Genomic DNA, 26,926 nt, shown 5'->3' on the forward strand with positions numbered 1-26,926 from the left:
ATTAAATAAATGCGTAAATAAAAAACTGTAAAGGAAAACTACCCAGAGAGCTCCACCTCCGAATGCCAAAACAGCTGCCTGCATGGCTGAAGCCAAGTCACTTCCTTGTGTCAATAGCAGAGCCATTTCCATCTCCACTTAAAGTAACAAGGTGCAGTTTCATGGCATTGAGTGACAAAGGAGGGTGACGAGCTCACCCCTTACACAGGGATAATAGTGGAGTTCAAGCAGGTCTGCCTGCCCCAGGGATCACCAGCTGGGATCAGCCAGGTTCTCCCAGCCATCTGGGGAATGGTATCAGGAGAACGCGCAGGGGTGGGCGTGCATATGGGAGGATGGGAAAGGCAAGAGAATACAAAGACTTAGAAAGGTAACACAGAATGCAGTGGTAATGGTGTTGGTAGAAACATCTGTTAAAAAGAATACAAAAGTGACTGCACTGAGGGAGACCACAGCTGGCTTCTGCCCCAGGGATGGTACATGTGAAGCCCTTTGAGCAAATTTGGCCTCCTGCATGTCTGTGGTTTTGTTCTTCTTGCTCCCCTCTGTTTTTGCCTGGAGTGCTGGTGGGGCACCAGCAGATAGGTCTCCTTTCCAGGAGATTTTCCTTCTTGAAGTTTTCTCTCCCCACAACTGACTCCTCTTCTTTCACTTTGGCCTTTTCACATGTCAGGTACTAATGATTTTCCTGCCTGGTCACAACGTTAGCTTGTAACTCAGAAGGGAAAAGAGGCCCATCAGCAGTTGCCAGGCAGGCATCTCCTAGCAGAATAGGCCTGTCCCATCTTCCTCAGCTGCTTCCTGAAGGCCTGTTTGGCTCCTTGCGTCACTCAGGCCCTGCCATCTCCCTGGCTGGTCACTTGGTGTCCTTTGGAAGCACGCTGTTGGCACTGAGATAAGGCCTTTTGAAGTCTCAGCTCCCCAGCCCTCCTTCCTTTTCCTCACACTTCTTCTCCAGAGATGTCATGCAGTCCTCAAGGCTAACTGCATAGTTTGCCTGTCTCATACTCCACTGGGTTTGGCAGTTTGGCATTGAAGGCTCTCAGGGAGGACTGGATCCTTGCCACCTCATTGTTGGCCAGTTTGAGCCGGTGCCGGAGCAAGCAAGAGAAAAGGTCAAGCCGGGTTTTGCCAGGTGGTGAAAGCCGATTCACCCGGTCCCTGATTTCTATGAGCTGTAACAGGGCTGAGTCCTGGGAGCCTTGTGTGTATGGGTAATCTAACTGAAGGATCAGGTCCCGGATGGCATCTGGATCAAAGGGCAGGCTGAAACCAAAGACTTGAAAGCTGTTGATCTTCATGTAGCCCAGATTCTTAGAGGGATCCACCATCTCTAGGGGCTCATAATAGATAGTCTCATTGGAACTGTCATCCAGAGACTTGATGCGGCTCCTCAGATAGACGTGGACTGTCTCAAAGAAGGTCTTCCACCTGTTTCCTAAGGTGAGTGTCCAATTTTGGCACTGGGCGGAGGCATCAACATTAGTCCTTTCCCAGTCTGTGAAGCCACTCTCATTAACGGGCATAAACCAGCTCTCCGAGTGGCTGCCCCCAAACGGGTTGACATAGATAGCCATGACTGGCTCCAGGGTGCTGTTCTTGGTGAGACATATCTGGAGGGAGAGGGCCAGCATGATGTGCACTAGCCCTGGCTTGTACTTGTTGCTTTTCAAGGTCAGGAGCATGCGCTTCCTCCAGGAGGGATCGAACCAGCTCCCCAGGCGCATATCATTGCTGATGAATATGGAGTGCACCTCAATGCGGCTGTCCCGTTTCTGGAGCAGATACTTGAGCTCCAAGTCCTGCAGGTCAGTCTCAAGCCCTAAATAGTGCTCTAGGGACTCTGCCACCTCTGGCCGGCAGAAACCCTGGTTGAGCACATAACCTGGGTTGCAGGCCCCGCAGTGTGTGCTGTTATCATCAGCACAGGTGGCACAAGCTGACCCTTCACCCAAGGCACATGGTATGGGCCCCTGGCAGGACACTTGGTCATAAGGGCAGGTGCAACTGTGGCTTTCTTCCAGGAAAGTCCCAGGCACGATGGTCTCACTGCAGTACAGGAGTGACTGAATGCGGTTCCACCAGTAGAGTAAAGACCTAAGGAACAGGAGGCAAGAAAGAAAAGACTTTTTAGGGTGTGGACAGAATTAACAACCGAAGTGTTTCAAAGGTCCAGATGTACACGCATGCATGCCCTTTGAAATGCTTCAAAAGCAATGAAGTACTTCAGTGCTCTGTACATGCGTACACTGTAGAGAGTGTGTCAGGGGACCTCTGGGCTCTCCAGAATCCCACATGTTTTTATCTCTGTCTCCGCATTCACACACAGAGGGAGGAGGAAGGAGAGTGGTGCAGACTGTGGGCATTCTGCTGGCCAGAGCTGGGTATACCCTCCAAGATGGAGCAGAAGGTGGAGCCAAAGTGGGAGGTAGGTAAGCCCCTCTCCAGACTGCTACCTCCCCCTATTCCCATCCCCCACCCCTTGGGCTGGAAGTGGCAATGGCTTTCCAGCCCCCATTCTCTGGGTACCTCTCCAGTTCCAGTGGGCACATGGGTCCAGCATCCTAGTTCTGGCAGGGAGTGGTGCTCAGGGAGAGCAGGTCCCCACAACCTCCTGTGATGTCCCCTGGGTAGAGAGCAGCAACTCTGAAGCACTGCATCCAGGGAACACTACAGGGGCTGCATGTGTATCCCCCAATTCATAACGGAACTTGAAATATTTCCAAGTCCAGTGTGCTAGAATATGCTTCAATTGTTTGCTTATTGTTTTGATGCTAGATACTAGTGGTGGAGATTGAATCCTCATCTGAGCCATGGCCTAGGCAAAGTTCTCCATCTCCTGACCTGCCAGCACTAGCTCCAAGAAGAATAAAACAGCTCAAGTCTCTGTGTCCCCCTCTGCCTTTGGTCTCTCTGCTGAGTGAGCTGACATGGTTGGAAACTTCTAGTGGACACTGTGTAGATAGAGTGAAACTGATCACTTAAATCCGGTTTGGATTATACAGAGCAGTATTTAAGTGGATAGGGTTGCCCTTGCTCCACTAACCCAGTCTGGAACAAGGCAATCTAGAGCAGCAGTTCTCAACCTTTTTTGCACCAGGACCCATTTGTAAACATCAGTGGCCAGTCCTGACCCACTGCCCCTCATCCCCAGGCCCCAGTCCCACAGTATGTGGAGCAGAGGGGTCCCAAGCAGCCCCTTGCAGGCTGGAATTCTGCCAGCCTGCATGGGAAAAGTCACGGTTTCCCATGTTTTCCCCTTTAAAGGAGAATCCATTTTGTTAATCTGTTTTTAAAGTTTGTTTGCAATCCTTTCATAGATTCTTGTGACCCACTTTTGGGTGTTAAGAAACACTGATCTAGAGCAGACTCCCTGGACTTGCTGATAAGATTCTGTACCTCTCTTTTGGCAGTTTGAAGCGAGGTTGCCGGTGGCAGCGTTTGCTGAGGTTGAAGAGTCGTCGGACAAGCCAACGGGTTTTCTTGGACAGCAATTTCAAGCTGGTGCCCAGCTGCTGGTAGCGATGCTGAACATCAAGGTCCATCACCCAGTACTGTGAGATAGCTGTCATGTTCAGGAAACGGTCTCCAGGGAGTCTCTTCACCAGGGTCTGGAACTCCTCTGTAGAAAGAGAAGGGATAGTCAGCACTGTAGGAAAGCCATGCTGCAATCCAGGTAGAGTAAATGGGTGAGGGAGGGTCTATTGTTCAAGCTAGAGTCTTTCCCCTTCCCTGCTTTTCAGTTTAAATACCCAAATTTTAGCCACTTCTTGGTACTCAACTAACCATGGTAATTCTTAGCAAGGAACAGAGCCCTTCCCACCACCATGACACCAGCTTTGTACTTGGTTCTGGAGTGCATGTAGATTCGCTAGACTGTTGCTAATGCACACTAATACGTTACTGCTAGACAGTCAATCCTCACAGTGACCCCACAGCGGGGCCACGTTCCCTATTCTTGTAGGTAGGGAAACCAAGACAGGGGGATGACATAACTTGCTCAAGATTTTAGAGCCAGGATTAGAACTCAGCATGTGTCCTGCCTTATTGCATTATCCTCAAATTGCTGGATCACATCATCCTTGAGGAAAAATACATGTGGACTATAGGCTTCTTGCCACAGGACCTATTCCTTTGTCATGTGCATGTGCAGTATATAGCATAATTGGGTCTTGATCTCTAGTTAGGCGTGTCTGCGCACTAATACAATACAAGTAACAATGGTAGCAACAAAACCCAGCTCTTACATAGCATTCTTCATCTGTCCATCTTAAAGTGCTTTATGGAGCAGACTGGTTAAATTATCCCCACTTTACATATGGGGAAAGTGACTTGCTACTCAACAACAGAGCCAGGGACAGCAACCTAGGTCTCCTGCATGATAGCTGTGTACCATCCACAAGGTTACACTGATGTAACCATCATGAGGCCTTCATTATAAGAAGTGCTAGTCATACCCACTGGAAGAAAGAGTTCTCTCTCCAAAGGGGATCTGGCCTAAAGCGATGTAATGGACAGAGGGCGGGGGGAGAATATAGACGGTGAGTGACTGGAGGCAAAAGGTGCCAGAAGTAGAACCCTGATGTCTTGATTCCCAGTAATTTGCCCAATATACTACATCATCTTGCCTCCCTGAGTTCACATTAATAAGCTTTCATTTGCCTGGGTAGGAAATGCCAAGAGAGACTGGTGTTTCTTCTACCAATGACACCAGTTCTTTACATCCTGACCAACTCTGTATCTTCCCAGCGTAATCTAAAATCAGTGTTTTATACACGCACCTCCCAGGGGAACTGAGAATCATTCCCACGTCAAGACTGATGGACCTGCAGGGCAGTCTCTTCTCCCCTGTAACTAAACACGCCCTGATTTCCTACAACATCTTGTTACAACCCCATGCTATGAAATACGCAGGGTAGCATAGAATCTGGTGTTGCAAAATGCTGAGTGCAAATGTACGTGCATGTGTGTATCTCACAAAACAGTGCAAACTCTTCTTCCCCAACTGCCTGTAGCTGGTGTTGGGGTAGCTCTATATAATACTGGATGTGCTGACTCAGACTGAGTACTGCTCTTGAAATGGTTGTTCTTGATTATAAACGAAAGGAGACTTGGCCTCACCTGACTCCTCAAACTGTCTGTTGTGATTGTTCCAGGCGTCCTGGATCTGGAACAGGCTGTCTTCCATTGCCTGGATGTCCACCTCTGGGCAGTTGCATTCTGGGAAACTGGGCTCACAGTGGCACCAGCAGTCATTCTTCCTGCAGAGGAGCTCGCCCTCGGAGCTGCAGGTGATGTAGCTGAGCGCGGCACCCACAAAGCGTTCCCGCAGGTAGCCAGGCAGCAGCACTTGCAGACCTGGGAAAAGGGTGGGAGCCACAGGGGGTTAGGAAAACACCCAGAGCAGAGCCAAGCGTGCATGTCCCAGCACACAGCACTCCGACTCCCAACTGTATGGATACAGGGAAAAGATCAGCCTTACTAAAGTCAAGCCATTTACACCAGGGCTGAATTTGGCCCATATTCCACAACACTGACTCACATGACAGGGCTAGATGCTCAGTTGGCATAAACTGAAAATTCTACAGTACCACAGAAGGAGCTTACACCAGTTACACCGACTCATAATCTGGTCTAGGGACATGAACTGAGCAGGACTGATGACCTTCACTGTTGCCTCCAAAGTTTCTTCTGTTAACCATCTTGACAAAAGGTCAGCTATGGAGCTCCGGTCTAGAAACAGATTAATCTCTACAAATGAGGATCCCCTCCATTCAGGTAGGCCCTAAGCTGCAGATCCTCATTTAAGATGGTGAAGCAGGTTTGCCTGCATGGGAAAGAGGGAATCATGGTACTAGGGGCTGAATCAGTTTAGATAAAACAAGCAATGGTTGAAACCTCCACCCCAAGGTTAATTCAAGCCCAAAGTTTAGAGAGAGGAAGTTGAATTTACTTTCTTTATGGCCACATTCCCCCCAGTTCGTGTGTGGCCACGTTGAAGATGGGTCCTGATCAGCCCTTGTAATTGAAATGCTGGACATCTAAAAAAAATGCTGACTTTTTAGCTCTTTTTGGTTTTTGTAGCTCTAAGGAATTTTCAGTAGTGTGGATAGGGTTCGGCAGAAATTCAGGGATAGGGTAAATCAGTGTCACTGTGTTGACTCCTTCTTCACTAAATGAGGCTCTGGCCCTGGAAGTCTGATCCTGCAGCTGCTGCATACTCACAGTGGCTATAGGATTAAGCCCTCAAACATCTGGCCTGAATCTTTCTGTCACTGTACCAGTGAGGTGAATCCTAGTTTAGTGCCTTATTGCTGACACACCAGCTGTCTGGGGCCTGGATTAGATTGCTGCAGCAGTTATCTGTTCTAGCTCAAGCCTTGCCCCTTCTGACAGCCACTGAGTCATTAGCTGTTTCCCACACTAGCATTAACTATCACCACACACTCAGGCCTTCCCTTGAGTGTTGTCCCCATCCTACTCATGTATTTCTACTGGGACATTCAATCCCCAATATTGTGGGTTGAGAGACACCTGTACAAGCTCTGCATCCTCAGGGGGGGAATTGGGTTAATTCTCCCAGTGCTTGCAGAGTTGACCCATCATGAGTTTACTGGCGCACAAACTTGCCAGATAAAGGGCAGGGAAAGGATGAGCGGATACGAAATAGCGGGTCATTTTTCTTCCTGAAGCCGTATTGTGTAGCTTCCAGAGCATGCCACTGGCAAAACAGTCTGCGTGCATCTGTAATGAGAGCTCCCCTCTGAGGGTTATTGATTTGATAATGCAGACAATAATATCTTAACAGGAGGCCAATTCCATTAGAGCTTTCACAGACACTAACTGCATTCCTGTGCAGTACTCGCTCCCTAGCAATTTGCGAGGTGCAGGTCTCTGAGAGTATGAGGCCCATAAACACAATGACACTTGGCAGTTTCATTCCTCCCATTACTGCAGCCAAGGAGATATGGCGAGTCACACCACCTCCCCGTCCAACTCCCCTTACCTCCCTTCCTCTGCTCTGTTTTTTTTCTTGTCTTAAATATGCATTTAAATATGGCCTCCAATAACGGTGGCCATATTTAAATGCATATAAAGCCAAGAAATGTTGGCATGGGGGGAACTGGTGTTTTCTGGGAGGGTTCTGACAGCACAGGGAAGGCCAGACCACATCTAGCTCTCCCTGCCTCCCCATTTCCCAGGCTCTTGTTGCCCTACTCAGTCATGCCCCCACCTGACAGATTCCTGTTCCTGCCACCTCAAGCACATTCCCATCTAACCTTGTAAGGACCAGCTGGCTCTCTACTGGGTGCAGCAGTGCTCTGCTCACTCAGGTGCTGTGAACATATAATAAAGATATGTGCCTACTTACAGTGGTCTCCTGCAGTACTGTGGGCATGCCCTGTATAAATGGGACAAGGTTGGTAAATGGGCCAGTCTGAACTAATTAATATACCAGTATATTGTCTTCCTCTCTCTGCTTCTGTCCCTTCCTCTCTCCTTTCTTCAGTATCCCTTCTCTCTGCCATTGCCTTCACTATCTCTGCCTTCCTCCATAACCTGCTACACCATCTTGCTTTAGTAGGTGGTCTGGCCTTGGCTGGGCAAGGAAAACGACAGGAGAAAAGCTGGCATACTTACCTAGTAGCTGGACTTTGTTCTCAGGGCTTTGCACAAGCACAGAGCTGACTGAATCCAGGTTATCATAGTTACTGCAGCCAAGAGGCCCTGTCCGGGTTTCTGTCACCTACATAAGAACAAAGTGCCATGAGGGCAGTGATGCTGTAGCACATCTCAGCTGTTAGGGTTTGTGCTTCCAACTGAAGATGCAGGCTGGTAGAGCTGTATACTTCAGTCTCGGCCTGTAGTACCTCTCCCAGCCCAGCCCTCTCAGGACTCTAGTCTTTTAAAACATGGAAATAGCTCTAAGTCACTGGGCCTGCTTGTAACAATAAAGGGGGTCTAGCCATGTGATCATGGAGAAGCTGGGCAGCCAGTCAATTCCCAACCCAGCAAGCTTAATGCCAAGGAGTAGTTAAGGATGGAAAAGATATGGCATATAGGTGCAATAGGGGATTATCCCCAGCAGGCCTGGGAGAGAGGCCCCTGGCTGAAATTGCCCCAGGGGTCATGTCATACCAAAGCTCTGGTGCTCAAATTCTCATGGCAGGTCAATACCATGAGGGGAGCAAAAGGTGAAAGTGAATGGATGGGAGGTAAGTGATAAAAGAAGTAGAGGAACAATGTCCCCATCACTGGCATCTAGCACCTTGGAATGACCCTGGCCAGCAGAGATGATTAGATGTTGAAGAGCGGATGGGTGGTGGTGCTGGGGGAGGATCTCTCCTTCCTGATAACCAGCCCAACACCAGTGATGGCTTGTGCCAGAGAACAGTACGGGTAGTGCCTTGAGAGAGGGGAAATAAGTGTGTGCTAACTGGCCTGTTGACAGAGAGCAGCCTGCCTCCAGCCCAATTAAAACTCAGCTTCATTAGCGTGTCCAATTTCCCATAAATAACATAAATGTGTTAATCTCACTCGAGCTCCCTGCTTACTCTCCCCTCCTCCCTACAGGGATTCTCACTGCTGGAGAGCTGGCTTTCTGATTGCCAAGCTGGTTGAGGAGACCACAGAGAGAGTAGTTGCTTCATCTGGCTGTGATCATTTGCCCTGGATGCTGCATCCAGAGAGTGTTAAGCATGTAGCTAGTAGGACGCTGCTGTTAGGTGCGTTATACTGAGATGAAGAGACTGGTAAAGCCCCTTCCCCTCTCTTGGTAGTCTGTGGCACACCTATTTTATGCTACCTAACCTTCATTAGACACACTAAATATAAGCCGAATCAAATTAATACGAAGGGCTTCAGAGAGCATCCAGGTGGCAGGTTTGTGAGTCAGGAAGAGAACTTGGATGGCACCAGTGGAAACATCCTGCACTCATAAAGTGCTCTCCATCTTGAGATCACAAAGCACAGCCCTACTCTGCAGAGGGGAGACGTGGAGCATGGAGAACTGTTCAGAGTCACTCTGGGGCTAGGCTGCAGGTCTCTTAATTTCCCGTCATGCATTAAGCCAGTGGTGCTCAACCTTCTGGCCCCATGGACTGGATGAGTGGCATGGGGCTGGGTGCAATCCAACAGTGCGCTGGGCCAATCTCCAATGCCAGATCTGGCCATGTGCCCATCTGCCCCACACGCAGGGGCTCCCTGTGGGTCCGGAAATTTGGAGGCAGGGGAGCAACAATTAACACTGCCACACCTCTCCCATTGCCAGATTTCCAGACTCATGGAAAGATCCATGAGCTGCATGACACAGCTCATGGGCTAGATCTGAACACACTGCACTACACCATATTGTCAGAAGCTGATCAGTGGTTGGAGAGAAACTTAGGCTGGTTCTGCACAGTGGGGGAAAAAGGAGAGGCAGCAAAGTAAGGAGGACAAAACCCAAGTCCTCTCTAAACAGTTTGCCCAGGACAGCTTTTATCCAGCCTGAGCAGGAGCTGGTATGACACTTCCAGGAGAAAGAGCATGAACACAGCAAGCAGCAGTACTATCACAGCAAATGCCTGCCAGAAGGAACCCAGCCACTTGGCACATGTGATCCCTCTGGACCTACAGCATGCAGCCTTGAGTTCAGGATTGCCCAGCTTAAGCTCCAGTCTGCAGCCACACAGACATAGACTCTTTCCTCTCTGAGAAGCCAACTCCACTCTGCAGGTGAGGACTTCATTGTGCTGGCAGAGCTCACAGGGAAAAGCTTTCATGATAGTGGCAGGATATGGCAAAAGAATGAAGTGTTGGGGCATGCCTTAAGTAACTTATGGGTCAACAAACTGGCAGGGGAGGGCTTCTCTTTCCATGCTCTGCCTTATCTACTTAGATTGCAAATTCTTCAGGGGCACAACGTTGCATGGCTCTGCACCAGTGCAGCATCTGGTACACCAGACTTGGTAGAAACAAGGACCTGTTGCACTGGGGACGGGATTTACTCCTTTCACTTTAGCACCACCATCATCTTCTTAACAACAGCAAAGTCCAGACCTTCATGTCCCCCATCAGGACAGGCAGGGATCCCTTCACCCCTCCACTCCCCTGTTGTTCCCTTATAGGGCCCCATCAGCAGCATTACCTTGATGGCCGCTGTTGCTATCTGGATGTGGTGGAGCCTGCGCAGTGTGCTTTCCCGGTCAATGAAGTAGGAGGCAGCCAGCTGGTGCAGAGTCTCCAGGGAGACAGCAGAACTGTTCCCGGCCCCTCCTGTGCCAGTTGTTTCTGCCTTCCGGCTCAGTTTGCGCTTGTCCACAAAAATGGTCAGAGACTCTTCTCCTGCACAGGCACACAAGCTGCGTGGTTTGCTACTGGAGCCTTCCACTTCCCTGCACCTTCAGTGACCTTCCATTGCTCCTTGGCCAGGGTGGGGAGGGAGGTAGGGTGTCTCTCCAGGAGGGCCACCAGACAGTCACTTATACCTCTAACAGCCTAAAGATCCAACCAGTTGGCGGTTGGATGCATCCCTCCACCCTAGCCTCTTACCGGTGTGCAGAGGAGAGAGCAACTTGTCCAGAAGGACCTCACTCAGTGCTGAGGTAGGGTACATCAGAAAGAGCCCCAGCCGGCTTACAGCTGGTCCCATAAGATGCTACAGGCTGAGCTCCAGGACACCAGCAGCACAATAGCAACCCATTTGCCTGTGCCACTTCTGAGCTAGTTCATAGGCATTGCCACCCAGTAGGCAACAAGTCAGTGCTCAGTCAAGAGATTCAGCCACCCTTGGATGTCCAGGAAACCCAGCTGTCTGCAAATACTGTTACAGTTGAGGTGGAGGAGAGGAGTTGGAGACCTTCTCTCCTTCACAGCTGCCTCCCCACCCAGTCCTCTGGCTGGGGATCCTTCCCTAAGATGGGTTTGTAGAACCTGCTTCTCATCAGGAAGACCCATCACTGATTATATTTTCCCACCCTGGTTCCAACACCACCATTTGCAGAATAGAAACCAACAGGCTTGGGCATAAATACCTGTTTCACCTCTTCTCTAAGCAGGAGGCATGTTTTTCATGTCCCTGTCACAGTCCTGAGCCTTGGCCCATGCCTATTATCTAAATTAGCAGTTCTCAACCTCAGGTTGCAACCCAAATGATGGTTGAGGGGGCAATGCCAGTGGTACTGCACACAAAGGACAAGCTGTGCTGTGTGCTGGGAACTCCCCCGACCCCCAGGCCACTGCTGCTGCTGCACTCCGCTCCCAGCAGTGAGTCGCAGCAAAAAAGGTTGGGAACCACTGATCTACACCAAGCAACCCAGCACTTGAGGATGATGACAATATGGATGGGACTCTTATGGGAGCCTGGCAACACTGTGTCTCCAATGGTCAGAGGAACTGCTGTGGAGTCAGACGAGGCTCTCCTACCTCTAGCTCTCAGGCCAGTTGTAAGCATTAATCTAAGCAAAGTGGAAATGCCTGTCTACTCCCAGCCCCACAGTCTCTCAGTAATAAGTCTCTATACTGCTGCCCTTGTATTTAGCTGAATGTCCTCCTATGGCTACCCATTGCTACCAGCTCTGAGCTGCGCATAGATATTGAACAGTTCTATGCAGCTATTTTCAAACTCTCCCTCCCATTTTCTGATGCTAGTCTATAATAAAAAAGTCCCTTTGTGCTAAACACTAGTCATGGGTCCCCACTGAAAATAGTGGCCAAGAATTTCTGAAGTTCTCAGCAATACTGGGGACCTGGGTTTTTTCAGTAAGCATAGAGCACCTGTCCTCTGGAAAAAATGGTCCTTTCCAGGAGGTGTCCAGCTGGGCCCCCAAATTCACTAGGCACTTTGGAGAATCTTGCCATTTCAAGAGCAGTTGCACTAGCAATATGCATTCCTAGAGCTCTTTATATCCTGCTTTCATCTTGGAGCTGATATGAGCACAAATATAACAAAATACATGTAAAGGGCACCATGGTCTCCTGTTTGGAGGACATGAGGATCTCCAGCTGGTGGAAGTAGAGTTAACTCCATTGGCATCGGTGCTGACTAACACCCCTTGAGGATCTAGCCCAGGAGGAAGCTGAAGCTAGAAGTCAGCAGATGGGGGAACATGAGGCACTCACCTCCTAGAGTGGCTGAGAGCAGGAAATGTGTCCCGTATTTTTTTATCAGGTTTTCTGTTATCTGTTGTAGGTTGGGCCTTCGTCCCAGGAGGCGGATGTTCCGGATGAACTCTGGGGCCAGGGGCAGGGGCAGGCTGAAGAAATCCTTCCGTTCCAAGACCAAGTTATTCACCTTCCAGCGAGCAAACTCTCTGCAGAAAGGAGCCAAGGAGAGTAACTGTGAACTCCAGGAGCCAGGTGAGAGGGAGGGATGAGTGGGAAACTACAGAGAAAGGCTGAAGTTAGGTGCACTGTATGCAGTGGTCATTGCATATTTTTTCATTGTTAGGGAACATGAAGGTAGTAGCTAGAGGCTTCCGTCCTCCAGACACAGAAAGATGAAGTGAGCTGGCAACTGAATCTAGGCACACTGTAACTGCTTCACCATCCTCCCCATCTTACAACCCACATCACTCAGTCAGGTTTCCTCCATACAGGTAGGCAAAAAAGCCTAGTGGCCTTTGTGCTATGTCCTGCAGGTATGCTGGTGGCTACCTTCCCAGATCAAATAAGCGCTGGGAAGCATTGCAGCATTCTGTGGTACAAACCCAGACCTGTCTGATGTGAGACTTGGAAATGTCTTATATGGAGGGACTGGGCCAGGGGTATAGCAATAGTACCTGGGAACAGAGAACAAGATGGATTTGGCATCCATGTAATGTCTTCCATAACTTGTGATATCAAGCTGTATCCAAGAGGTTAACATTCCTCCAGACTGCCTCTCTGGCAACCCACCGCTCTGTCCTTACAGCGTAGAGAACAGGGCAGAATGGAGACATGTCTAGGTCCAGATCAAAAGGTAAAGTGCATCTGTCTGTGTATGTTTGAGTGAGGACAGATGGGAGCTGCAGATGTCACTCAGACATCATTGCCCTTTTCTCAGACATTAACGCATAAAATGTTTAGGGTGATATCCAGTCACCAAAGAGCTGATCAGTGAATAGTACCATGGCAGCAGAGTATCCATGAGAGTGCTCCCTGCAACTGCCTCTCTGTGGTGCCCACAACTTTGTAGGCAGCAGAGCCAGGCCCAGGCTGTGGTGTGGCCCAGCTTTCCACAGCTGGAGTGGAATCCCATGCCAGCTAGAGAGTCCCAAAGCAGGAGCTCTAGATTCAACTATGCATATTTTCCAAGCAGGCTGAGCAATGAGGAGCATTTTCAAGGATGGCTATATAGACTGGTGCCTAGACAAGTATCAGCTAAGACACATGTCTATACTTGTGGGTTACAACCCAGATCCTGTGCCTGAGGACAGCAGCCAAGATGCAGGCACACATGCACAAATTAGCTGATAAAAATTGCTTGCACATGCCTGTGCTATCGGCTTTTGCTTGCCCCTCCTATATCAGACAGGTGTGAACTGATGAGGGCTGGAGTTCACCAAAAGACAAGCCAGGAGCTGAGCAGACTGCCCCTTTCCTACAGTCTGACCCCTTCAGGCGGCCACCTAGAGCTTCATCCAAATCCTGGTAAGGTCATTGAAAAGACTTCTGCTGCCTTCATTCAGTTTTCTGAGTTCCCAAAGACAGGATCAGTATTATAACAGCACGTAAGGGATGCAGTGGAGATCAGGGCTCTGTTGTCATAGGGACTGTACAGACACACAGTGAAAGAGGTCCCTGTATCCAGTCTAAAGGACTAGACAAACACAGGGCAGGAAGGGAATTGTCCTGCCCAAGGATACACTGTAGGTCAGTGGCAGAACCATGAAGAGAATTCAGGTCTTCTTACAACTATGCAAGGGCTCTCTCCATTAGTCCATATGATTTACTAAAACCTTCAGGGTGAAGTTTTAAGCCAGAGGTGGCCAACGTATGTCATGAGTGCCACAAGTGGCATAGGCAGTCTCTGTGTATGGTACCTGACAAATCAGGGAGGGGATGGGGGATACGGTGGCAGATAGGGCAGGAAGCAGAAGACAGAGGAGCAGATCAGGCAGGGAGCACAGAGTAGTGAGTAGAAAGCAGAGCAGCAGATTGGGCAAAGGAAGGGGATCAGAGTAGCATTTGGAGAGGGTGGGGGGCTAATTTGTGGCATGCCTGCCAAAATGGTTGGCCTGCACTGTTCTAAGCAAAAGCTTCTGCCCTTCCGCAACTGTTAGTTATAATAACAAGCTATTTCATGTTAATGGCATGTGTGACTGTAATAAATTAATCAAACACACTTATTACTTGTAATTGTCATGCCGCCATTGGATTATATATGAAAATTAAACCCTATGGGGTCTAATTCTTCTCATTTATAATAGTGCCATCACAGTGCTGATTTACACAGATCTAAAAGGAGAATCAGTCCTTCTGCTTTAAATATGCAAATATTATTTGATGTAAAGACAGCCTAGTGAGGATTAGCAGGTTTGGAGCTCAGGCCTGTTTCAAATCACCAGCTCTTGTATCCTGCAGGCAAAACAATAGGCTAATTTGCTCGCCACTCTCTACAAATGCCTGAGCTAAGGGGACTGAGGTGTAAGTATTGGAGTGTTATTACCCTTTTAAATATATAGTGTCACTGCATGTATTCCTTGTATACAGTGTCATGCCATCAGATCACAGTTATGTAAGCAGCATTTGCTCCTGTTCCCAGTGAAATCAAGGGTAAAACTCTCTTTGACTTGAATGAAGAGTCTGGCTCTAAAGGATACAGCAAGTTTCTGCTGTGTCCAGTCACAAACTGGCTTGGGGACTACACCAGCAGGGTTTGAAGCCATGCCCTTCCCAAGCATGAGCATCCTAATAGCACAGGATCCCCCAGCTGTCGGGAGCTGTTATGTTTGAGGCTATCACTGGATGGCACTGTGGCAGGAGTGCTATGTCAGGGTGGGCCCTATCTGGTGCTGTCACCACCAGTATGAGGGACCATGTCACCTCTTGTAGGTGGGGATTGCAGGAGTGGAGGGAGTACAAAACTACAGCCTGAACAGTGAGCAGCAAGCAAAATCCATCTCCTCTCTAGGTCCATCACACAGAAACATTGCTAGTCATTCTCTACCCACCACTGAAGGAAAAGTAGAGTAGTTTCATCCCGCTCTCTTTTATTACATAGGAAGAACTGAATAAAATTGTGACAGGCCCAAGGTCACTCAGGCAGTCTGTGGCTGAGCCAGTACTTGAACTCAGGTGTCCCGAATCACAGACCACTGCAGGTCATCATTCCTGCTCACTTGTGGTCCTGTAAAAAGTTTTCCTGGTGAACAGGCTTTTAAGCTGCCTTTGCCAAGCCTTATGAGCCATCTCTGTACTGATGGACACTACCAAGGAAAAGGACGCTGGCAGCATGTGCTGGCATTTCGTAATTTTTTAAGTAACATCTTAACATCTGCAGCTGCAAAATGTGTCATCCAGTCTGTGCCAAGACCCTGCCTAGCAGGGCTCCCACAGCCCTGGCACTGTCTGCAATCACTGCAAACCCGGCATGGAGGCAATTTACCAGCCTGCTGTGTTCTCAAACAACAGCCCCATAAACAATGATCGGCTAATTTCCTTCTAATCTTCACAATTTCATTCTAATTAAAATCAGGCTGCGCCTTTCAGGCAGTTTAATTAAGGGTGATTGGGAAAGATGGAAGGAAGCATGGGGGTGATGGCTAGCCAGTGTAGCTGACTTTGCTCCAGTGGTGTCCTAGGGCTCTGAGATGGCCCCCTGAGTAGTTTTTTAAATAGGCTAAATGTGAAATGGAACAGAAATACCAGAGAGCAGACAAGCAGTTGGAGTGCAGCTGTGAGGCTGCAGAGCCCTGAGCAGCCAAGCGTGGTTGCCCTCTCTTTCTCTTTTTCCAACAATCATTCTGGCCCAGGGATTCCCATCCCGCACCTGGGCAGAGAAAGAAGGCCCAAATTGCTAGCTTTGTGCTCTCCTTCACCACTTTCCGTCATGTCCTTTAGGCTCTGGGCCCAACTCTGGCAGGTGTCTTGGTTTGAGTAGACTGCAAAGGGCTGATATGTTTGGGGGCAGAGGGAGGGACTTTTGTGCCCAGATGGAGAATGGCAGAGAAGAAGAAGCTATGCAGGGACTAAGGGAGGAAGGCCAGTAGGTCCAGGTTATGAGTTGGGGGAATACGTAAAAAGAAGGAGGTGTTGGTGGAGCAAGGCCCAGCTTGGCCAGCTTCACTACCTCCCCCATCCATCCCCTCCAGCTGCCAGCATGGTGGCACAGATCTTAGCAGCAGCCTTGTCTCCCCTTGATCTGGGAGAAGTATCCCTCTGAAATCTCTGCCTTGTGCTTTGCTCAAGGGTTATGGGTGTCTACCCTGCTTAAATATCTTAGAAGACACTTGTTTTGGTCCATGGTTCAGGTTAGCTGGCCCTCCCACCACCAGGGACCATGAGTTGGGTTCCCTCCACAGCTCTCCAATGCCCTGTAACCCTGGTCATTCACCTCCTGTGAACCACAGCATTACCCTGTTCTCTCCTAGCAATTCAGACCAGCCCTCTCCATTCCCTGATATTGCAAGCTCTGGGCCCTTAGAACACCTTTGCCATTGTCACATGCTGTCCTTCTAGCCCCAACACAGCTCTGCCGAGGCCTGGCATGCCTAACCATGTGCCAGCTAAGCATACGTCTGACAACACCCCCCACACTCCATTCACTTGGGACCGACAAGAGACTTGAACTCTGGTCTCCAGAACTAAAAGCAGCAGCACGTGAAACCCTGATGCCAAGCAATCCCATTTCACAAGGGTTATTGCATACATGCAGCTCTATCAGATAGAAATAAATTAACTTAGCCTGAGCTTACCCGCCCTGTTACCAAAACAAATCCAAAGGGTTGCTAACAGATTGTGTGTCTCAGAGGATCTGAGACACAAAGGTTGCCTTATTCCCTAGGGGGTGTCTCTTCCTGTCCCACCTCCGTCACCAGCTTTTTCTCCAGAGATCTCTGGGTCCCATAACAGAAAAGCATCAGCGTGTAGGAAAGAGAGAGGGAAAAAATCAGTCCTTTGGAGACATTAAACATCATAACAACACACGGATCACAGCCTGGGCATCAGCTGCCTTGTTTGTTGTCAAAAAGGGCCTTGAAGAAGCCTTACCTTTCTCAGTCTTTCAAACCTAACTCCCTGGCTGTTAAGGGTTTTGCACAAGAGATATATATTTTTCTAAGGACAATTAGGTGGATTCTGCTGCTCATTAAAGTGAGAAGCTGACAGCACTGATTAGAGCAAGGCAGAGTGTGGGCAAGCCAAGTTCCCACGCGCAGAGCTGTGCCAGAGATTCTCCAACGTGACCTACAGCACCTCCTGCTATTCCAGGCCCAGTTTTTTGCTGGCTTGAAACTCATGCATCAAATTGTGTGCGTGTGTGGGAGGAGAGGATGGTGAGCCAAGAGGAGTTTGATGTGGATGAAAGTCTAATCTAAGACCACTGGATTTATTCTCATCATTCATGCTCAGTCTGAATACCCAAGAAGTTAAAAGGCTAGGGTGCTATTAATCAAGCAACTGGTGTCCTCAGCCTAATCTAACTGAAACTGCAATCACTTCTAGTGCAAGTCTGCCCATGTACAGCTGACCTAAGTTTCAGGTTTAACTTACATCTTTGTGTTCTGTACATGAAAGACTTGTACCAGAATTGGTTGCAAAATGGTCAAGGTTTTTTATGAACTCTTTTGAAATGTACATAATTTTTGTTCTGAAGTTCTTGACAATTGTCTCATTTATTCAAAATAGTTTATGAACAGTTGCAAACAGATTTTTTGGGGGGGTTTCCTTTATTATTCCCTATTCTGTCTGTCTCTTCCTCTTCCCTTTCCCTCTTTTTCATTGGCCATTAAAAATGGTGAGAAAAAAAGGAATATTTAAAAAAAAAATTAAAAATTATCATTTTGGGGGTGAAAACCTATTTTTCAGTGAAAAAATTGTTTAAAATGGTAATTAGCTCTATTATGAGATTTCCTTATAGATAATAAACTACATATAACACATTGTAACAGTATCCATCAGAAAAGGTTCCAGGTCTGTAATGGAGGCTTTAGGCACTACTACAACAACACCAATAAAACATATTCATTGTTGTTGTTGTTAATAATGATTTATTCCTCACAAAAGGTCTGCATTAAAAGAGCAGTATTAAGGTTACAAAGTCAATCACCTGAGGGTTAGATGATGCCAGAGTTTGTTGCCTGTGCAGTCATCATTCCCCCGCCTTGTGATGTGGGCTGTAATTTTATGATGGCATACTATATTTTCCATATGACCACTACCTCATTCACTGCACAGGATGGGCTGTACTCTGGGGAGGGATCAGGGTTGTATAGTAGAAGAATACATTGGATCCCAACCTTATTTGTTGCAGAAGATGGAAGGTCTGTGTGAAAGAGACAGAGGCTGTAGCAAGACAACCAATGGATCTCATGATTAAGGCAGTTTAATTTGGTCCTAGAGAACTGGTAATTATCCCTGACTCTGCCACAGAGGTTTTCTGTGATGCCAGGCAAGTCACCTAAACCAACTTTTCCCAGGTGGTTGCTGTGCGTTTCTCAATTCTGGGTAACCAACCTGAGCTGCAGGGGTCTAGTGAGCAGAGATGCCAGGCCATTGCAGCAGCAGATAAAGGTAAAGGAAGATGTGCTTTGAATATGTATCATATAATGCTCAATACTCTGAAAAAATCAGGTGTCAGGTGCTTCAAATTGGGCCCCAGGAGTTAGTGGACACTTTTGACCTTATTCTCTTCATGCCTCATCTCCCAGAATTGTTGTGAAAATAAACCCATTAATTTTCATGAAGCACTCATTTACAATAGTGATGATCACTGTAGAAAAGCCCATGAGGAAATTAATAATCCTGTTTTCAGAAGGAGGTTTGAACAGTGTGCAGTAAATAAGGCCTAGTGCTATGTGTGAACAATGAGGAGGAAACACAATGTTGGATGGCGCTCACTGAGTGAGCCCCATCCATCCTGCTCATTGAGGGAGACAGGTGTCCTGTGGAAGAAAAATAAACAATTGTGATTGTGTAATTAAAGACTGTACTATAATGCCTGTACACAAGGGGCCCAAATCAAAGTTGCACTGGCAACACAAATGCTAGCATTTCCTCACTTTTGAGTGATTGACTTTGCAACTTAATTAGGGGGATTTTGTGTGTGATTTCTTCGTGTTAATAAAAAGTAACTTGAACCCATCCCCAGTCCAGCCATTCCACCTAGTGAATCCTCACAGGTCATCAGCAAGGTTAGAACTTTTAGATCCACGCCAGACCCTTCTACCATGCGAGCTCACCAAGTAACTAGCGCAGCAGGAATAGGTTATCATCCACTATGGGGATCAGTCCTAGAGAAGGTCAAGACATTTTGCTGGTGGGTTTCTTTGTAGAGGAAAGATATGGGGGGTCTATTCCAAGGCTCTGGAGGGGAATGTGTTCTAGTGGGTAGAAACTTGTCCTCCCATTCCCACCAACCTTGACTACTTCTTTTCAGTCCCCTCCAACCTGTCCCAGTCTTGTCTCTGTCTCACCACTCATTCCTCCTCACAGGTCCATTCCTCCCTGTTTGTTAGTCCCAGTCTCCCATGCTCAGGCTTTTCATCCCAGAGGGATAGAAATCCTAATCTCACACCTCCAATCTCCTCATCCTAGTGCTAGTTCCCACCCCTATTCCATAGATCCTAGCTTTGCTGATCTGAATTCACCACTTGTAACTCTTCACCTTGACCACTCCACCCATATTTGTCATCTCTGTCATATCCCAGTCTGTCTCTTTGTAATTCCCAGTGTTCACACCGAAAATGTCATCCCAAATAGTCAAAGCTGGCAAAGTTGTCATCAGTTGGAAACTAGGCCAGGCCATCTCTGTAACACGTGTTGCTACCAGCCTCATCTATAACATCACACTTTCCTATCTTAAGAGACCTCAATGCCTGTTATGCATTATGGACTCAATCCTGTGAGGACTGGGGTGCCCTCAAGTACTCCTAGTGTGAGTAGAAATAGAGAGCTGTCAGCACAATTCACAGGATGATCAGCATTCTTCAGCCCCTGCTGTCATGTTATTGGATAAGAATCTCATTTTTTTAAACAAACAGTGTTTAGAGCTTTTGTAGTCGCAAACAAAACCCTAAAAATCCATATTTTAAATATGCAAGAAGCAGTTATCAATGAACAGTGTCCAATAGTTGTGATCATTAAAGATGTCCTGGTTTGTAGATTAGTATTATGATTTTGGTGGAGATGACTCATGATCTCTGAACACTTGACCATACTGGACTTGCATATCTGAAATGGGTCTGCTCAGATGCCAAAGGCCAGTTTGATATCTAGTGTGCTTTGTGCATGTAGACTCAGTCTGTGTTCTTCATCGTAGTAACTGTGTACACAGAGTGAGATCACTGTTCTGCGCTTCTCGCTGATGGAAAGTCAGCCCTGTTATCCTCTATGCAGAGAGGGCAAAACTTCACTATACAAGACCTTTCGCTAAACAGTTGCTCATTATGAGCACTAGCCAATGTGGCTGTGAAAAGGGGATGAAGAGCTAAGTTGACCTGGCAGGACCTTTAACCTATGGTTATCTATATAATTCAGCCCTCCTCTGGTTCATGTACAGATGAGTCCTCCATCTTGATAATCAGCTGCTCAGCTGAGAAGTGCCTACCCTGTTTATTCTTCTTCAGCGTTGCTCTGATTTGAGAGAGTGATAACATTAGCACTAAGGGAAATACATGCTGCAAGACTGGCCAGTACCACTGGCAATAACTGAGCTGGGGACCCAGTGTGGGAGAGCAGCTTGCATGCTAGGTTCTAGGACTTACGGGAGTTGCAGGTGCTGCACCAATGATATATATAGACCAATGCATCCTAGCAATAGCTGTGTTAACCTCTGTACAAAGCAGGAGGAAGGGAGGGGGTGCAGAATGGGAAAAGAATAGAAAGCTCTGGAAGGGACTAGGAAAATCCCCAACAATCCTGGGTAGAAAATATCAGGTTGACCCTCCAGAAGATGAGCTATGGCACAGAGCAGCAATACAACCAACAAGAGGCTCACTGGGGTTCTTACACACAGCCCTTGACACTGATACCAGGTGCTAATGATTTTAGATCATGAGTCACTATGGCCCATCTGAGGCTGTGGCAGGCGGAGGCAAGTTTGCCCTCTGCTCGGCCAGGTACCCCCTAGCACACCTATCCATACAGCTAGATCACCAGGCAAAGGAGCAGGTGAAAGGACAGAAAAAGAGGAACATCACCAGAATTGCTATGTAAGTATCCCAGAGGAAATTCACTCCAGTGCAGAGAACCCAGCAACATGCAAAGAGCACACTAGAGCCTGGGTACTTAAGGAGGGCTAAAAGCAATATACAGATCTGGTGATGTTCCCTTGTGCAATAGATTACCCATGCCCTGTGCCCACAGGGTATTCAGATGAGCTGTCAAGCCAGGTGACCAGCCAGATGCACTATATGTATTTGCTTCACATGTTATGAGTGATCAGTCACCTCCCATCAGCCTCCTCAGGCCTGTGCCCTTGTCCTTGGTACACAGCTTCTGGCAAATAGGTCCTTTGCCTGCTTCACTCCACCCAACAATGACCTGGACTAGTGCAATGAATATCAGCAGTGGACAAAAGCTGTCTTCCTGAAGCAGAGAGCAAGATGGTAATTGCTATCAAATATTCTTATTATCTCCCTCTCCCCTCCAAATCCTTTTTGTGATCCTTGCAGGCATTTTTTTCTTTTGTTTTCTTTTTTTTGGCCTGCCACTGCCGTTGTCCCTGGTTCAGCCTGATTCGGACTGGGGCTGGAGTGGTTCTGGAGCTCCCTGCCACCAGGGCAGTCAGAGAGAGCAGCAGCAGCAGACAAGGGAGGTGGGGAATGGGAGAGGAGAGAGAGACCATGGAGCAGAGAGGGAAAGGGGGGCATGGATTCTTACTTGCTTCAAGGACTTAAAAAAGTCTCCATCTGCTATTCTTTCAGTGTGGTCCAAAAGATGGATATGACTGCACCCTCTCTGAATCCACCCCTGCCTGTCTTGTGTCTCCCATGGCAGACATTGCTCTTAGGACCATGCAAAGACTGTTTTTGCCAATGGCCCATGAGGGCAATGAAGGGGAAACCATAGCTCCACTTCCCCTCCATAGTGGTCAGTAGAGGTGGGTGGGCCCATTGTGGAGAACAGTAAGGTACACCATTCCAAAAGATGGTGCAGGATACCCCTCTGGGACAATGTGGCACTCTGCCCCATCCCTCCTCAATGGTTGCTCCACAGGTATGGTTAATGGGTCTACTATAGTTGCAAATGAGGGCCTCAGGCTACCTAGTAGAATATCATACTTGTCCTGTTGTAAACCCCAGGTTTCAATCCCAAGCTGGGCTGGTTTGTACCTTCCTGAGGCACATGCTCTTCCCTAGGGTGCTACAGCTCCATGTTGTTCCCCCTAACACAAGCCACTAAGCAAAGCACAGCACCTGGCCCATTACTGCATAGGGGGCTGAAATGGCCACGCTCCAGGATTTGGCTGAGTGCTCACAAGGCCAAGCTACATAAATGCAAAGAGATATTATTATAGCTACAAATGTTACAGCTGGACATTAAATTATCCAGCCCTTTATCAAACCTAGTCACGCTGTTTGACCTATTCCTGTGAAACTGCGTTCCACAGGCCAGCTCTGGGAGAAGAACCGTTTTTTCCCCCTTTATTTGCTCTACATTCACAAGCAGGATGGCCTATAAATAGAATGATTTTCCAAGCTCACTGTGAAATCACAGCAAGTTTCAAAGGCATCAGGGAGTTATTTGCCTGCCTGGCATTTGTCCTCTATTTTTTTCCTTTTTTTTCCCAATCATCTTTAGCTTTGCTTTCACCTGCTTGTGTCCTGAGCTCCAGATTCCTGCTGTGCCAGCCTTTTACTCATCAAAAATCATCCTGCTGCTGCCCTGGGATCATCTCTATGCTAACTGGGAAGGGGAATTGCACTACAGTCTCACTGATTTGCACTTACTGGGCTGGCGCACCAGAGAGATGAGGCTGTCAGGGCGCCAGCACAGCCAGCTGACTGTTCCTCAATCTATGCCCTTGTCTCAAAGCAGTTTAGAGCAGCCCCAAACTGCTCTAAACTGCACCAGCTGGCTGTGGTTCATATAGCAGCTGGGTATTACACTTTACTCCATGTACTGTTTCTCTCAAACCTCCAACTTTTCCCCATTCCTCACATGCTCTCTGGTTGAGGGGGTCTGCTTCTAAGCAGTACAAAGGAATGGAAGATCAATCAAATTCCCGTCATGCTTTTAGTTATGCTAGGTTGACCCCAAAGAATGACACTCCTTTGTGCCAAGGGAAATACAAATAAAAAAGATGGGGTTACATGGATAATCGTGCTGATGTTTAGCACACTTATCTTACCTGCCAGAAACTGGTGAGAACAGAATGCTGTCCAACATATTGAGTTTCTGAAATCCTTTATTCAAAACCAGATCTGGAAGGGGCAAAAGCTGGTTTGCATAATGCTCACAGATGTATGACAAATGCTATAAAGGACTGATGACATATGAAGTATCCCACTGATTAATGCATTGTGAACAAGCAGGCTAAATTTATTAAGACGTTAGGTAAGTGTGACTAGCTTGCTCCATGAACTGCTACAGCCATTCAACAGATTGGAATACCTTTGTCACTGCTGTTTGATTATGTTCCTAATTGTTACAAGCAATAAACTAATGGAGCTGGGTTAGGCTGGTTTAACAAACCTTTTCTTTAACCAATGGCCACCATTATTATTTTATGTATTATTAACTTGTATCACAGTAGAACCTAAAGGGTCTATCTGGAATCCAGGTCTTAACTGAGATTGTAAACTCTTTGGAGTAGAGATCATCTTTTTGTTCTGTGTTTGTAATGGCCTAGTGCAATGGGGTTCATGACTAGTCCAGGACACAGGTTCTAGGGCACTACGATTATATCTGAGATAAACAACAACGTGTGGTCTAAGCAACTCAGCTTGCAATCTAACATACAGCTGTGATGGTCTTTGTGGGTTGCCAGAGTTCATGAATCAATTAATAAAAGATCAAATGCAATGTATTAAAAAACACGAAGCAGGGAGCTAGCATCACAAAACAGCCTGTATTCATTTATTTAGACAATGAAAGTTCAGTCTTTTATTCCACCTCTCTATTGGGTAAAATTTACCTATGATTTGGCAGAGTAATGCAAGGAGGGTTAACAAGGGTTGGTTGTATTTGCTTTCAACTCTTTGGGCAAAATTCAGGCCTGGCTTCAATGAATTCAGTCCTTTATATTTAAACGGCAGGTTCCCTCTCAGATGTAAGCATGTCATTCACAAATACAGAGTTCTGTCTTCATTCGTTTATTCTCTTGGGTGAGTGCTGGCACTAAGCACTAATACTGAGAAATGCAATACCAGCTGGGATTGTGACACCTGAGAGCCAGGGCAGTGTCCCATAGCAGTTCCCCAGTTTGCCTCATGCAAAGATTACAAGGGTATTGAGAGATGAATAGTCTTTTAACTGACCCTCTGCTTGAGGTGGGAAGGGAGGAATTTCAGAGGGTGGCAGCATGCCCACTCCACCCCACTTGCTGTCCCGATCGCCTCTCTCCCCTTCTCTCCTGTCCAAGTAAAGAAATGGACTGGTAGGAAACAAACACTTGCTCTGCCTCTCACCTGTAGATCCTGTACCTGGTGGTGAATCCCTGCCGATAGCGCTCCATGAAGTCGATGTAGTCCTGAGCTCGGTGGAAGGGTCCCCGGTCGGTAAGCAGCCAGTCCAGAGGCGCCTGGCTGGAGGAGGCGGCAGAGGCATGCTGGTCCAGTGCTGGGCCAACAGCGGTGGCAGTGGCAGTGCTGGAAAACCCCCAGCAGCACAGACTCAGGGCCAGTAGTGATAATGCCCATGGAACCATCAGCCACAGCCCATTAAACCGAGTGCCACGCTGCCACCTCATGCTTCTCCCATGCAGTTGGCTTCTTCATTCTCTCGCTACTCTCTCCACCGTCAGCACTCCTTCAGGACCTCCTATTCTGCAACAATAGGTTAGTAAGGGGGAACTGGTTAGATAGGCCAACCTGTACAGAAACTACCTGCATTCTGCATACCATGAGGATGGATACTAGACAAATGCATGCGTGGATGGGTGGTATTATGATGGATGATCTAGAAATGCATGACAGATTGGATGGATGGATAGTGTTATGATGGACACTCTTGAAATATAGACCAGGGGCTGAGAGAATGTGGAGCTGACACCATTTAATAATAACACACCATGGCTGCTTGTTCTGCTCTTAACTTTGTTCTTTTAAAAGTATTTGGCACTAGTGAACCAAATTGGGTTAAAAGAGAGTGGAGACTGAAGCCTTCTTAACACAACAGATAGAGCATGAGGCCTATGTCCAAACAGGCTTTCTTCCAATCTATGTGCCTCAGTTTTAATCTAGGTAGCTCCTATGATCCTGAAGAGTTTCATCTCCTTGTCATTGTCTGACATGGTTCTGAAACAGCTAAGTCATCAGTCTCAGGGATGTGATGGTGATGGAGATACAACTAAAGGGAGAGCAGACAGGGCTCCAGCACACAGGGGAATTCATAGGAGTTGGGAATAGACTTGCAAAATGTAATATAACTTCTATGGATTCCAAGGGGATATCAGGGTGACTTTTCTCTTCAGAGTCATTCAGGTCTCTAACAGCCCTGGTATTTAGCAAAATGTCAGCAATATGCTTGGGAAATGTCTGCTCTTCTCATCCAATCTCTTTCTCTCTAGCAGCCTTCATAGATGGGCCAAAGGGAATTCCTTGCCAAGTCCTCTGTAAAACATTTTTGCAATATGACCACTTGGGTCTGCTCCATTGGTCTCCATGGATTTAGGAGGTGAGCCTACAGTGAGACAGGGCTACCTGCTCGGGGTTGCTTTTGTTTCATATCATTCTATTCCAAATCATGCACGGCTGACACTAGGGCTCTATGGCCCTCTGCCAAAATATGCTGTTACCTGGATGGAATAACCCAAACAGTTGTCTCTAATTAGCCAATCCTCTTGGAGGATTCTGGGAATGGGAGGAGCCCAGGGCCTATATAAACTACATCCAGCCTACTGCAGGGGGAGAAGGGGTGGTAGTAGTTGAGTGGTTAAAGGATAGCAGTAGCACCTGCTGCTACCAACCACCAGCATGACCACGGTACTGTGTTCCAGGGCAGCTGGTCACAGCCTTCCGAGTAACCTTTGGACTTGCCTGAGGTAAGAATTAATGGGGAAATGTCACTAAAGACTTTGGCTATAGATGGAGATGCACTAAATAGTCAAATGCCACCTTTTGTCAGAATGGTTTCTTTCCCTTCCCACCCCTTCTGTACTGGACATACTGGCCTGGCCTGGCAGACAAAAGCATGGTGCTGTTTGGTATCAACAGGAGGATGCCCCTGGTTGGGCACAAGTCAGGATAAGGAGAGAAGATGCTGGAGGTAACTAAGCTTTGGGTGCTGGAGGGCTGCTGGCCCTCTATCTGTAGGTGCCCTGCTGTCTCCGGAAAAGTAAGGCAATGGGAGAAAGAAGCTGTAATGCATTTCACTTCTCTGTTAACTTTAAGAATCAATAATTCTCTTGTGTTTTGGAAGTATAAAGCAAATCTCTTTCCTCTGTGTGCTCTTGTGGTGTCCCATCTTGCCTATGTTTGACTTCCTCCTTGGTCCTCCACTAATGTTGACTACCCTGGCGCACAGCAGTTGAAGGGAGGATATTGGTATATAGGGGTTGAAAGAAGGGATCTTTTTCTTGGAGTTGTCCTAAGAACACTTATATATTCTCCTCTAGTCCTTCACAGATTCCCCCCCCCCCCCC

General features: G+C 47.6%; 1 protein-coding gene across 3 annotated transcripts in view; it reads right to left on the bottom strand.

The window, feature by feature from the left end:
* Positions 1–362: 362 nt before the first annotated feature.
* The window catches only part of BRINP2 (BMP/retinoic acid inducible neural specific 2), a 55,448-nt gene continuing 28,884 nt past the window's right edge, over positions 363–26,926 (bottom strand). For 2 of the 3 annotated variants that reach the window (XM_019501834.1, XM_019501835.1), the window contains exons 2-8: positions 24,753–25,109; positions 12,103–12,293; positions 10,130–10,326; positions 7,642–7,747; positions 5,122–5,358; positions 3,400–3,622; positions 363–2,097 (exon numbers count right to left, since the gene is read on the bottom strand). In XM_019501834.1, the coding sequence (XP_019357379.1) occupies positions 981–2,097; positions 3,400–3,622; positions 5,122–5,358; positions 7,642–7,747; positions 10,130–10,326; positions 12,103–12,293; positions 24,753–25,033 (2,352 nt within the window). In that variant the 5' untranslated portion in view covers positions 25,034–25,109 and the 3' untranslated portion in view covers positions 363–980. The remainder of the gene's footprint in view (positions 2,098–3,399; positions 3,623–5,121; positions 5,359–7,641; positions 7,748–10,129; positions 10,327–12,102; positions 12,294–24,752; positions 25,110–26,926) is intronic. The other variant, XM_019501837.1, reaches the window with a different exon arrangement.

This window comes from Gavialis gangeticus, unplaced genomic scaffold (assembly GCF_001723915.1).
Source record: "Gavialis gangeticus isolate Ggan-Ray unplaced genomic scaffold, GavGan_comp1, whole genome shotgun sequence".
Classification (NCBI taxonomy): Eukaryota; Metazoa; Chordata; order Crocodylia; family Gavialidae; genus Gavialis; species Gavialis gangeticus.